Source organism: Mytilus galloprovincialis, chromosome 9 (genome assembly GCF_965363235.1).
Source record: "Mytilus galloprovincialis chromosome 9, xbMytGall1.hap1.1, whole genome shotgun sequence".
NCBI lineage: Eukaryota > Metazoa > Mollusca > Bivalvia > Mytilida > Mytilidae > Mytilus > Mytilus galloprovincialis.
Genome location: NC_134846.1, coordinates 81,257,047 through 81,271,439, shown reverse-complemented (window position 1 = coordinate 81,271,439; position 14,393 = coordinate 81,257,047). Strand labels below are relative to the sequence as shown.

Genomic DNA, 14,393 nt, shown 5'->3' with positions numbered 1-14,393 from the left:
TTTATATGTATAGCATATGTTTATAATTTGGTGCCCAAATTTCATTTTATCAATAGCAATGTGATCTCAATCTTTGAACTTCTGACCCTAAATCAAAGAAGAATTTCTTCTTAACATGGTGCATCATCATGGCAAGTTTGTCGAAAATTATTCCTTATGGTCAGAATTTTCTTTCTTGGAAACTGAAATGTTGACATCCTAACACAAGGACAGCTACACAGCATTTACCATGCTTAATTTATGACAAAAGTTTAATTTTATCTCTACTCCGTTATAAACTCCCAAACCAGAGCCATCATGTAAAGTCATTTTGGGCTATGATTTTGAGTTAAAGGGGCACTAGCTACGAGATATATAATAAACAGCTGCGCCATGAGCGCATGATACGCCTGACGTCTTGTGTGGAAGTTTTATGCAATAATCATAGTTTCTGAGAAAGTTTTAAGCAATAACCTTATATTCTTTTTGAGACACAGCGGGACATGTGAAACCCCCCACCCTGGTTTTTTTTAAAAAAAACCAAATATCACTAAAATAAAATTTTGAATCAAAACCAGAAAGTATACAGATCTTAAGATCTGTATACTTTTTGGTGATAATTCAAAATTTTATTTTTGAGTTATTGAGTATTTTGTAAAAAAGGGGGAGGTTTTTTTTTACATGTCACACCGTATCTCAAAAACAATATATGGTTATTGCTTAAAACTATGTCAAACTATTTATGATTATTGCATAAAACTGCCACACAAGGCGTCGGGCGCAGCTGTTTATTCCACATGTCGCACCGTATCTCAAAAACGATTCTTGATTATGGCTTAAAACTTTAAACACTTCTTAGTTATATCAATCTTAATATCTGTATACCTTTTGGTGATGATTTAAAATTTCATTTTTGAGTTATTGAGTATTTTGTAAAACAGGGGAGGGTTTCTTACATGTCGCGCCGTATCTCAAAAATAATTTATGATCATTGCTTAAAACTTTACACACTTTTTTGTTATAAAAGGAAAAAAATGCCCATCAAAATCCAAAAGAAACTTTATCTTTCTGAAACATAAAATGCATTTAACATTTATATATCTAGTGGATGCCAGGCATTAAAACTTTTCCTACTGGACAGGTAAGTATGTACTCAGAGTAGTTTTTGGCATGTAAATACAGCCGTATTTGTCCGTTTGTTATGATGAATCTTAATCTATTCATATCTTTGTTTTTGTTTACATTGCTTATATAGTCATCTGAGGTCAAATCAATAGTTCATTAGATGGCGTCTGGATTAAAATACACTTGAAACGAACCTACATATTATCGACCCCATGCTCTGTAAACGGTTTATTTTAGACTTTTGAGTTTGAATAAATGTTTTACACTATTATAAATCAAATATGAGAATTTTAGTCAAATCGGTGACCATGAATTTGACAGCTAGTGCCCCTTTCAGATTTTATTGTAGCTGCCATAATTGAATTATTTGATGGTCATTTACCATATTTATATAAGAGACCTTCAGGATGAGTAATAAAACAAAACTGATCAACACTAAGATACCTGATCATTGCCACTGTCACTACCATCACTATCTTCATAGGCGGTCTTCTTCCTTGGTGGAGGAGCTGACTTGGGGAAGTCTTGAGTTTTCTGTCGAGTTCTCTGTGATATTGGAGGTGTCTATGAAGGAGAAATATCAGAACAATTAAGACTAAGTCACATGTTCTTAAATAACTTTTTAAGAGAAGATTACCATGGATCGGTAAATGACAAACAACTTCTTATTTTGATATATAAGATGCATATTTAACCACTACATGTGACAGGATTGCTTACCTTGAATAGTAGATACTCCCCTGAGATGCAAGTGGTTGAGCTAGATAAGTAATTCTCAACTAAACTTTAGCTCCTTTGGTTATAGAGTAGTCAGTTGAAGCACTATAGTGCCTAACAAGATTGTGTGAGGGAATTCGATGTTTGCTATACCACTGTTCATTTCAACACACTTTATGACAATACTCCTGTACCAATCGTAAATGAAATTTTTTGCAGTGTTTTGAGAAATGATTTTGCTTTGTAGAAACGTATTGTTTTCGAAACATTTTATGTTTTAAAAGGATAAATTTTCTGTATAAAGTCAATAATTATGTGGACTTTTGAAGCCCAAACTTTGTACGGCCTTAAATACATAAATGAAAGATAAAAAAACTGTACCAATACAGAACGACATGTTAATGAAATTATAGCAAAACTTTTGGTTGACAAATTTTTATTCGTTATCGCTAAAAATAGATTTTGAATATCTTACATTTTCTCCCTACCCAGTTTACCCCTATTACTTATTATAATGTGGACTGGTCATTGTTATTAAATATTACACAATTTGATTGGGTTAAGTTATAATTGGTTTACCTTCAAACTGTTTATACTTTTCATACATGACTATTGATTAAATCAGGACGTGCATACAGTAACTAAAATGACCTTCAAACTGTACACTGGATGAGTCCATGTTATGTTTTATCAATGAAAGTATAGGTATGAAAGGTAAGAAATGCCAATTCTCCTATTTTCACAAAATTTTCAAAATACACAGTAAATAGATTATTTTTTAATAGTCAATTGCGGAGAAAAACAGAAAAAGTTTTCAAATAAGACGTTTTATTCCAATCAACAAGTCATTTTTCGGAGAGAAATGCCGAAATACACTTTACACACCGCTACGCTAGGTAAAATTATTATTCATCTTTTCAAAAAAAAACAACATTTTTCAGTCTCATTGGAACATGGTAATTACAATTAATCCCAAACTAAGTAAGTCATTAAATAAAGTCAAAATATGTCCGATCTACCTATTTTTAGAGCAAAAAAGTCAATACGATCGTTTTAAGGTCAATTTCGTCTACCTCACAAAATCTTGTTAGGCACTATAACAGTCCCATAGTGCTATGCATAATTAAAAGAGGGTGGTAAAGGGTTATTTTCATTCAACGATTTGGCCTTTTTATTTCACGTTTTCTTCTGTTTGGTTTGTTGTCTGTGCTTCTTGTTTCTCCTTATTTATTTTCCATGTTTTGTGTCGGTACTCATTATTTCTCGTGCTTGTCCTGCATTTGATTCAAAGGTAAACCAAACTAATTCAAAGTCGGCACATATACTGTATATTTATGGTATGCAATAAAGTCCATGAAATTACTATGAAGAATATTTTTTTTCAAGCCAGATACAACTAAACGGACACTTAAAGGTGACCGCCGACCGATGGGTCTTCATTACTAATAATTATATAGGTAATGAATGCATGATCTCCTAGAAGGGCTGAGTAATTTTCCTAAAACGTTTTTTGCGATTTTTATTTCTTGCGATTTTTATTTCAAGTGTTTCCATGTTCAGAACCCCCCTTAACCACACTCTTAAAACTTTGTCAGATGCACAGGTTTGCATGTACAATCAGAGATATAACTCTATACTTAAGAATTGAATGCTTTTATGCAGAAGCGCTTCATTCTAAAAATGTACGCACGGTCAACGCTTTTACAACCCAATGAAGTTACAAAAAGAAGCATGCAATACTTATAATTATATTTTTAGCTATGATCATAAAACAAGAATTTTATAATTTTGTTTACTTGATCAGGGCCGTAACTACATTGAGGCAAATGAGGCAAATGCCTCATGTTAGAAATTTCACAAAAAAAAAAAAAAAAAAAAAAAAACAAAAGATTGTCTTAATATCAAATTGTTTTCACGGAAAGTGTCTAACAAGAAGCAAGTTCTCTTCACTCTCTGGTGTCGCCCCTGCATGTATTTCGTGATCCATGTTTCTTTTTTACTTTTAGTTTTCAGAGTTGATGGTCTATTGTTTGAACTTCTGTGTCCCGTGTTTGTCTTGTTGATTTTCATTTGTAAACGTGTGGTTTTGCAATGTTGCATGCCCACCGATGTCCAGATATTGTGCGAGAAAATATTTTAAGAATATACAAGACACAGAAAAAAATGGTCGTTTCTGCATGGAGAATTGAATTTGATATCAAAGAATTCACAACTGGCTTCTTTTGGTTGATAAAACTAGATAGCTGACATGGTTTAAATAAAAGTAAGGTCACCAATTTTCCGGTATCAAATAATTTGAAAAAAAAAAACTGAGCAATAATGTATTGCCATATGACCATTTCCATTGATGAGTTAAACTTGCATTAAGTCATGTTCAGACCTTTTTACAGAAAATAAAGGAATATGGAGTAAATGTGCACGAAACCTAATTGCACACAAAGTCAATGCATAAAAAAAATACTAATGATCAATTATTTGGTCAAAGTTGCTCGAGGGTCTTCAACAATAAAAGAATCATTAATACCGTAAAACAGGGTCAAGATGGTCCCTAGTGTCGACTTAAGCAGTACTAGTATTTAAAGCATTATACTGCACTGTCACTATATTTCAATCTAGTCATAAAAATATCACCAAAGTCTAAGCACAATACAAGACTAAAGCAGACAGACAGATCCGGTATTAATGATTATGAGAATTACGAATTTTGCTTTGTCCTACATATCGGTCTTTTAATGTTGTCCATAAAACCTTAAAGTCTTAAATTACAATGAATCTATGTTTTTGCTTTCAGACCAGAATATTGCCGAAAAAAGCTAAAAATTAATTGCGTTTCAATGTCAGACAGAGTCCGGGAAACACTCAGAATGCATGATTTTGCGTTATTTTTCTCAGAACTTCTGGGGGCCTTGAGTGGCCCCCAGTCCCCTCGCCAAAAAATTTTCGCCACGCTCTGCTCGCCGATATATTTTGCCTCACTATTTGAAGAGGCTAGTTACGGCCCTGTTGATTCACCTGTGCATTTTATTGTAGGACCACGTATTATCATGAAAGATAACTTTTATTGAGTAATGCAATTAATTGCTTAAGGAATAAAGTGATATGCAGTTAGCAAATCAGAATAATGTATTATAATATGTATATAAATAAACTTACAGAAAATGCAGAATCTGCTCATTGTACAATTGTCATATTTTTTGTTTGTTTTTCATTTCATAATCATACTATACGAGTTTGTGCAAAAAAATGTATCGGTTCAAATAAACATCGTTATTTATGCCAAATTAGGGGGTTATTTACACTACTGTAAATTGAGTCATACTTAGTTATAGACTACCATTTTGAACCGGTCAACGTTGTGACTTGTTTCAATTCGTATTTGATTTACCAACTTCATTATATATAAACTCTTTTACCTTAGATTTCATTGACTGTGTTTTATTATTCTTTTGAACCATTTTGTGTTCTTCACCATGTGCTCAGCATTCTACACGTGTGTTTTGGGGTCGGATCTACCTCGTTTCGTCCCAGATCCGTCGTACTATTCCCGTTCGCCACATGTAAATTCGCCCCAATATAAATAAATCAAAACAAGGAAATTGAAGAAATTGCCAGGAATGAAAACTGATAAGTTTATATGTAGTTATGATGTGAAAGAAATATCCTCCTCAATCGCACAAAACACATTAAACAGTCCGATAAACCGATGATACAGGCACTTGTTTCTATCCAAGGAAAGATCGACCCACTATCAACGTATATTTACGTAAATATAGATAGTGGGTCTTCCCATGGATAAAACCAGTGCCTGTGACCGATGATCTGTATTGAGATTTTCATCCGAGATAATTGAAATCTGTGCAGTTGGTATTTGTATAGTCTAGATGCACTTGCGGATTTGGGGGGGGGGGGGACGCAATCCACCAAGTTCTTTTCTTTTCATAAACAAGAAATGTTAAAAGATGCTTCTAATATGCGTGGCTGCACTATCCCCCATGGATTGTATATTCAACTTCAAAGGACGGAATTTACTGATATTTTTGCGCTATTTGCGCTATGTTCGCTACTGACGACAACACCGGACAGTTTAAAAAAAAACGTTCAGAATTGGGTAAAGCAAATGGTGAACACAGAGTGTTAATCTCACAAAATACAAAAAAAAAGTACCACCAAACAGCCTTTACCAGCACACATGATAAGACGGTCAGTGGTATAGATGCAAGGGCTGATACAGCAATTGCAAAACGGGTAGATACGAACTGTAATTAAATAATTAAACTAATCTAAAAAGTTTATTTTGAGTAACCATATGTCGGATAAAAAAACAACAGCAGAAGGTCACCAACAGGTCTTCAATGTAGCGAGGCGTCCTTCAGCTGGCCCCTAAACAAATATATACTAGTTCAGTGATAATGAACGCCATATTAATTTTATCTGTCTCTGTTATTATGTCTAAGACATGACGGTAATAACTGATTATTGACAATCAATAATATTTGTATTTATTATACTTCACGTTAAAATGCCATATTTTGATTGGCTAATACGAGGGTGTCATTTTACTCTATCACATAGCTGAGAGGGTGACAATTTTTTTGAATGTTACCCTCTCGTCTTAACCAATCAAAAATCGACAATTTAAAGGACAATGGATTGAATTTACATCAAGTAGTTGAATACAATGCTTAAGTTTTACGTTTTGGATCAAATTTTATTATTTAACTGTCAAAATAAAAAAAAACCATCTTGTTGTTTATTTCTAACACTCGTAACGTTGTTATGTACGTGACGTCATAGAAAATCCTTTTGAAATAAAATTAATCTGAAAAAGACAAAAATGGTAGGACGTTCAGTATAATAAATTAAATGACACATAGCTTAGAGGGTGATAGAGCAGATTGGTACCCCTTGAAAAAGCATTGTCAACCTTGGCTTCGCCGCGGTTGACAATGTTTTCTCGGGGTACCAATCTGCTCTATCACCCTCTCAGCTATGTGTTATTTATATAATGACTATTAGAATCAGAAATAATACAGTATTATATGTCTCTGCATGTTAGAATTAAGTGCATTTTTTTCCTTCTTAACTATTTGATTTATCCGTCAGTCAAACGAGAAAACTTACAGCCTATGTAAATTCTTCAACAACATCTAACACAATATTAGAATATTTAAAAATAACAGTCTGTATATAGGGTCAACCTTTAGAAAGAATTACTATTTTGCTAAATATCCATCCCGCTATATATCTATTTTATCTGATAAAGATTGGAAACCATTTATATTTTTTGTTCTGATATGTTTTCTAATCATTTAGATATACGTACAGAGAAAAGATTATATTATAGGAGACATATATATACTTGTTCTTCCTGTCGTACAACTAGTATACATTAGAAAAGTAATCTAAATATTCGATCACTTTCATTGAAAATTCGTGATTATACATTTGTATGAATATTACAATTAGTGTTATGCAATCTTCCAATTTATACTGTATATTATATGTAATAATATCTACTCTCATGCAAGTGAGAGGGTTATAGCTATATCTAAAACCGGTCAGGTTTAATCCACCATTTTATTTAAGGAATGACTGTAATAATTTTTCTGTCTATGAAGAAATAACATAAAAAATTTGGTGCACACTGAATAACGCGCGTAGCGGGTTATTTAACAGTGTGCACCACATTTTTCTGTTATTTCGAATAGACAGAAAAAATATTACAGACATTTCTTATAATTTAATTCTAAATTCCATTTTAAACCGTAGAAAACCCTGAAAACCCTTGATGACGTCACGGTCACATGACTAAATTATGTCTATGGGCTCATAACAAAATAACGTCAGCCAATCAGAAGACGCGTTACATCCAAAATTAAATTATGCATAAATAATTATGACGTTACGCACGGTATTTGTACCACTTACCGTTACACGACGTTCCTAATAAAACGACGATTTTGACGTTGTTCCACGGAAAGTTTTAAACGTTGACCTTTTATTCTACTCATGTGAAAATGCCGCTTAAAGTACAGAGATTTTCGAAGTTGCTTCTTTATATGGTTTTATTTTTTCAAGCGGATGCAAATGCAAAATTCCATTGAAAGAAAACAAAATTTTAAAAACATGAACAATTTTTAATTTTTGCGAAGAATTGTCTGCAAAAATAACACAAAATAACAATTTGATGTCTTGTAAAATGATTTAAATGTATAAAAAGATGTGGTATGATTGCCAATGAGTCAACTCTCCACAAGAGACCATATTGACACAGAAATTAACAACTATAGGTCACTATTAGGCCTTGAACAATGAGCAAAACCCATACCGCATAGTCTGCTATAAAAGGCCCCGAAATGACAATGTAAAACAATTCCGACGAGAAAACTAACTGCCTAATTTATGTTACAAAATGAACGAAAAAGTCTGTCTTGTACAATTTTTGGAGTTTGTTATCTTCAAAATGTGTTAAAACTTTAAAACTTAGCTTGATACTATGAGTGAAACAAATGCAGATAAATCTGAGGCTAATCTCTTTACTCTTAGGACGAGCGTGCTTACAACATATCACATTGGCTGTCTTTGTTTTTAACCTTCGATGTCTTATTTCTTCTCTTTTTTTTCTATTTGTGTATCACCAGTTTCTTCTATTTCTTAAAATTAAGATGTTCTCTCTGCCAGAAGACGTCTCCTATCTTTGCTATTAAAATAATAAATATTTCGTTTCTTGTTTCAGTCTCTTTTCTATAATTACACGTTTATATATGTTTGTTGTAATTTGGTAATTTCGCTCCCTCAATTTGCATTAATGTTCAAATGCTTCTTGATTTGTCTTTGATTATGCGAAAGATGTAGGTAGTTGTCCCTTTGACACATTCCCCATTTCCATTCTCAATTTTATAGTATATCGCCAACTATTTTTCTTTTCATAATCTTATTTTATCAACACTTTAATCCTGGGACTATTATACTAACGTTGATATAATATAGTCCCAGAATTTGGTTTTATTTAATTTCTTCAACAGTGACTTATACTTACATTATAATTCATATTATTTATTTTAATGTACATAAAAAGTAAGTCCACAATCTTAACATCAATCCCGATTTTATGGAAAATGTTAAAAATAGCATATTTTCAAAAATCTCTAAAAAAAACCTTTAAATAAAATGTGCATCAAGTTTGAAAAAGAAATACGTGCTCTTATGCTGCCGTTGCCAACTTTCATTGATTAAAGTTGGTCGGGGTCTAAATTATCTTTTTAAAAAGAAAATGTTTGCATGGATTACAATTTTTAAATCAGGATTGTTTTACAAATGTACCAGGCAAATAATTGAGAAAATTCATGTTATGTAGGAATTTTCACATTTTGTACATAAATCAGGCCGTTAATTTTCTCGTTTGAATTGTTTTACATTTGTCATTTCGGGGTCTTTTATAGCTGACTATAAGGTAATGGTTTGCTCATCGTTGATTGCATATGGAAATTATTAATTGGTCTTATACGGCCGCATCTTCTACTTTATTATGAAAATGATAACGGTGATTATGTATTGTATTGTTTTTGCTTTCGGAAACATATTTTACGAGCTATCCTTTCATCTGATATTTATTCACAAACTCAAACATAAAAGGGTCGGCGATCAATACTTTTTTATAATGTTTGAAATTATAGAATTTGGCAAAGTATGGAAAATTCTTACACAGACCAACACCTTCCTCACAGATTACCAGCAGGTCGAAATGCGATTTTGAATAATACAATTATTTTTATTTGACTAGATGTGTATTGCTAAGTAACTGCTATATGTGCATGTTCACATGAATCAGTGTTTTCACATTCAAGCGAACAACTATGGACCAGGAATGCATTTCATGCACTTTTTATACTATACATTATTTTTGGTTCAGTGCTTCCATTTTCAACATATAACTGAGTATCGGTTTACACTAAATCTTCTTTGACAATTTTTTTAAAAACCGTTTCCAAACCGATTATTTTTATGTTTTCGGATTTAATCTGTTTGGTTTCGTTTTTACATTGTTTTACAAGTATAATCAAAGTATTTCTAACGACAAAATGTTTTCGTATTTAATTTCTGTTCTTATGTATTCATTGAAGAAATGAAGAGATTAGAAATGTTATTTTGCACTTGATGATATCCGCGTATTTATACGATCGGTTACCAGTCAAAAACTAAAGTCAAATCTCTATGGCAACAATACATCTGAATGACTCACAGTCATCGCGATGTAAAAGTCAATATTCAAGCTATGTTTTGTTGCGACGATAAAAAGGTCTACTTTACACACAAAAAATAATCTGCATACAGCAGACTGATTGGTTGGATTTTTTTCTCGAAAGAGTTGGGAGTGTCTAAATTACTTTGGATCTAGTTGCTACATGTGTGTGTGTGCCATCCATCATATATGTCTGACAACTACTCTCTCTCTCTCTCTCTCTCTCTCTCGCTCTCTTTCGTTCTTTCTCAAATTATGGTAAGAGAAAAGTTTCAATTTCAATATACTAGTTTCATCACATGCCTATGTACCAGGCAATTCTGTTGGAGATTCGAGAAAATAAACTTCATTCTGCCACACTACTTCTGAATTTAATAACCTTATTTTCATACACATATTGCTAGGTAGATGACTAGGGATTGTTCTACTCACAGTAGATAAAACAAATGATCGTTATAGCTATACTGAAATGTTTATGACATACTTTTAGTATTTCTTTGATAAAACTTTTTGTTAAATGAGTCGATACGACAAAAAAAATATGATTGCACGTTTTACTGAAATGTTCACGACTAAGCAGTACTTTTTCTCATAAGATTTTTGTGAGAATTTTCATTCATGTGTATAGCTTCGAATCTTTTAATATCAATGCTAGGAAATAAAGATACTATCTGGCTTAGGAGGATGTATTAAGATCTCACTTTTGATCGCATTTTTCAATGTATCTTGCTTTTATAAAGTAGGAATGTGGTTTAACGTTATTATAACGCGAACGTCAACTTACGGTTACGGGGACATGTCATTGGATATCTTAGATCGTTTCGGATTTTCTACCTGCAACTCAAACTAATGTACATATCATATCATTTTAAAGGAAATTAAATGTATTTTTCATTCACATCAGTTAACAGATGTTTTAAATTTGAGATATAGTAGAATTTCGTTTGATTTAAAGCCTCTGAATTATTCTTTGTGTTATTTTGTCCATCGGGACATTTTATTGGACACGGGAAAAATGACGATGTTTTTGAAATAAGACCACAGTTACATAATGATGACTTCAGATAGCTTCTTCGGGACATGTATAATTTTTCTGATATTATTAAAATCCATTTTCGTCCGTTATATCTTATGAAAGTGAAGACAGAAAGTTTTTTTACGGGTTGAGCAGCTAATTGGGACATTTTTTCTCTTTTTTATTTAAACTCTTTTGACGATCTTCCTTCTCTTACAGTTAAAAACGTCTATTACTTCATTTGAATGGTTTAAAATTTTCAAAACAATACATTTGTAAAATTTTAAACCATTCTACTTACTAATGAATCCGCACTGGGATTTCAAAGACGCACATAAAACAAAATTGTAACAGCGGGACACCCTTGAAATGACGTTATAGGCATCAAAATGAGCAAAGTGTGTCATTAAAAAATGGACACAGCACAAAATCATCTATGTTATTGATTTCTATATATATGGCTTATTTCCCATCTAATGATATGCATAACATGGATATTTATCGTATAGGATAAGAGCTTGAATTTGAATAATCCGTCATCTAACCCATGTTTCCAAAGTGACACCAATATCGTGCGCAATTAGCGTCAATGCATGCACCAAGTCAGGAATAGACAGTTGTTATCCATTCGTTTGATGAGTTCGGGCTTTTGATGTTGCCATTTGATTACGGACTTTCTGTTTTGAATTTTCTTCGGAGTTCGGTGTTTTGTTATTTTACCTTTGACTAAATACCGGATATCCAAACTGTATCTAATGCTCTAGAAAAATCAATAAAAGCACAAACAGTTTTTGTTCTTCATTTTTAGCTCCGTCGTCGTCGTCCGTCGTCCGTCGTCGTCCGTCGTCGTTAACTTTTACAAAAATCTTCTCCTCTGAAACTACTGGGCCAAATTAAACCAAACTTGCCCACAATCATCATTGGGGTATCTAGTTTAAAAATGTGTGGCGTGACCCTGCCATCCAACTAAGATGGCCGCCATGGCTAAAAATAGAACATAGGGTAAAATGTAGATTTTGGCTTATAACTCTAAAACCAAAGCATTTAGAGCAAATCTGACATGGGGTAAAATAATCTATTAGGTCAAGATCTATATCTGCCCTCAAATTTTCAACAACCTGTTGTTGGGTTGCTGCCCCTGAATTAGTTATTTTAAGGAAATTTTGCAGTTTTTGCTTATTATCTTGAATATTATTATAGATAGAGATAAACTGTAAACAGTAATAATGTTCAGCAAAGTAAGATCTACAGATAAGTCAACATGACCAAAATTGTCAGTTTACCCCTTAAGGAGTTATTGCCTCTTTCATCTTGTAACAGTATTAAAACATTTGACTTTTCTACTCTTTACACAAGTATTCCACATTCCAAACTAAGAGACAAATTGAAAGAGTTGGTATTGCTTTGCTTCATAAAAAAGAATGGCCAACGTAGATACAACCCAGCAGGCACACAACGTTGATTTAACATTGAATCAATGTTTATTTTTTAGGTTGAATCAATGTTGAATTATTATTAGATTTTGCAAATTTGTATCAAGGTTAAAATCCTATGTTGAATCAACGTTGATGTTCAACATTGAATCTATATAGAATAATGGTTGCTTCAACATTGTTTCAACCAATAGCTTAATTCGAATTCAGGGTGAATACAATACTAGTATTCAACACAGAATCAAAATTGGTTAGTGGTTGTGTTCAACTGTATTTCCACCTAAACTAATATGTTTCATTCATCCTGTATTTTCTGTGTCTTGCAGTCCTTAATTTTATACTGTAGCAATATTCAAGCTATTGTCTTCTTAAGGTGCTCAACATGCAAAATGCCATATCAATATTCTGCCTCAGGAAACCTGATCCAATAACTGCTCCATTAGACCCAAGTTTAAAAATAATCTCAAAACAAAATGGATTAACTTTAAAGTCATTGTATTTATATTTGACATGGTGTGGGCTTTAGCTCATTGTTGAAGACTGTATGGTGACCCAAAGATGTGTGTTGAGGGACTTCCTACAAATAATAATTTAACCACCAAGATTTTTATTAACATTTTACGATATGCTTATAACAACACAAATTATCATCCAAGAGAAATATTGATTTCGAAAGCGAACAACCCTTAATACACAAATGTTGCTCAATGTCTATTTGAAATATCTGATTGATCAAAATATAAAACAAAGTTTGCTGTTCTGACACTTCCTACCCCATGTATTATAATGTCCAAGCACTGATTATAGAGAAATATTCAATACGATAAAATTAAAATAAATTTATTTATATATTAATAGTGAAACTTCAACTTCTTTTTTCTCACACCTTGTCTTTTTAGAGCCAGTTTTAGAAAGTTTATTGTTTTGTCAGACACTTGATTTGCTGTTCCGTGATTCCATCTAGGTCTTCATGATGACATCTACAAAATCAAAAGTTGTAACATTGTCAAGTACCATTATTTTATTTATTATTTTTACTGTAAGTCTGTTTTTTGTTATATCTACTTTACGTGAGTCTGCATTTATGTATGCCGTCATACGACAAAATTATTTTTATGTCTACCTGTGCGAATTTCAAACGCGCAATTTTACACCAGTAATGAAAACCTTCTTTCATTTATGGGTAGACTTTACATAGATAAATTCAGCCGTATAAGAAAAGCAAAATGAGAATGTTAAATTTGATGTATGCCTTTTTGTGCTACTTTGTTACATTTGTTGTTTATGTAGTGATATTAAGATGATAACACAATATTGACTGTTATACCCCTATTTTTGACATTTTTACTCTTTGAGTATGTTTGTTTTGTTCATGCATCGTTGACAATGTAATGGAATTTGATGCGACTGTCATACAAGTGAGAGGTTTAGCTAGCTATAAAACCAGGTTCAATCCACCATTTTCTACATTAGAAAATGCCTGTACCAAGTCAGGAATATGACAGTTGTTATCCATTCGTTTGATGTGTTTGGACTTTTGATATTGCCTTTTCATTTTTGATTTTCCTTTTTTGTTTTTCCTCGGAGTTCAGTATTTTTGTGTTTTTACTTTTTAATTCTGTTCAACACATTTAACTATAAATAACTTCATAATGATATTACTTTAAAGTATAAATCAAAAGTATAAGAACTGGTGAAAACTAAAGTAAATGACAGTTGTCCTTTGAGGTCTCAACTACATTTTCTTTTAGATAGACTAGAAGGTACATGTATCATCTGCAAAAAAATCCTAGTATCTTGTCGTAGGGAGGGATAAATCCTACTTTGTAAAGGATCATTCTAATTCAAACAAAAAATTCTCTGAAACTGATATTATCAAGAT

At 32.3% G+C, this 14,393-nt stretch overlaps 1 protein-coding gene across 1 annotated transcript in view; it reads right to left on the bottom strand.

Annotated features, from left to right (window-relative positions):
- Positions 1-5,353, bottom strand: part of LOC143046120 (uncharacterized) — a 34,487-nt gene extending 29,134 nt beyond the window's left edge. The window contains exons 1-2 of the mRNA XM_076219121.1: positions 5,235-5,353; positions 1,549-1,668 (exon numbers count right to left, since the gene is read on the bottom strand). Coding sequence (XP_076075236.1) covers positions 1,549-1,668; positions 5,235-5,276 — 162 coding nt within the window. The 5' untranslated portion in view covers positions 5,277-5,353. The remainder of the gene's footprint in view (positions 1-1,548; positions 1,669-5,234) is intronic.
- Between the last annotated feature and the right edge of the window lie 9,040 nt (positions 5,354-14,393).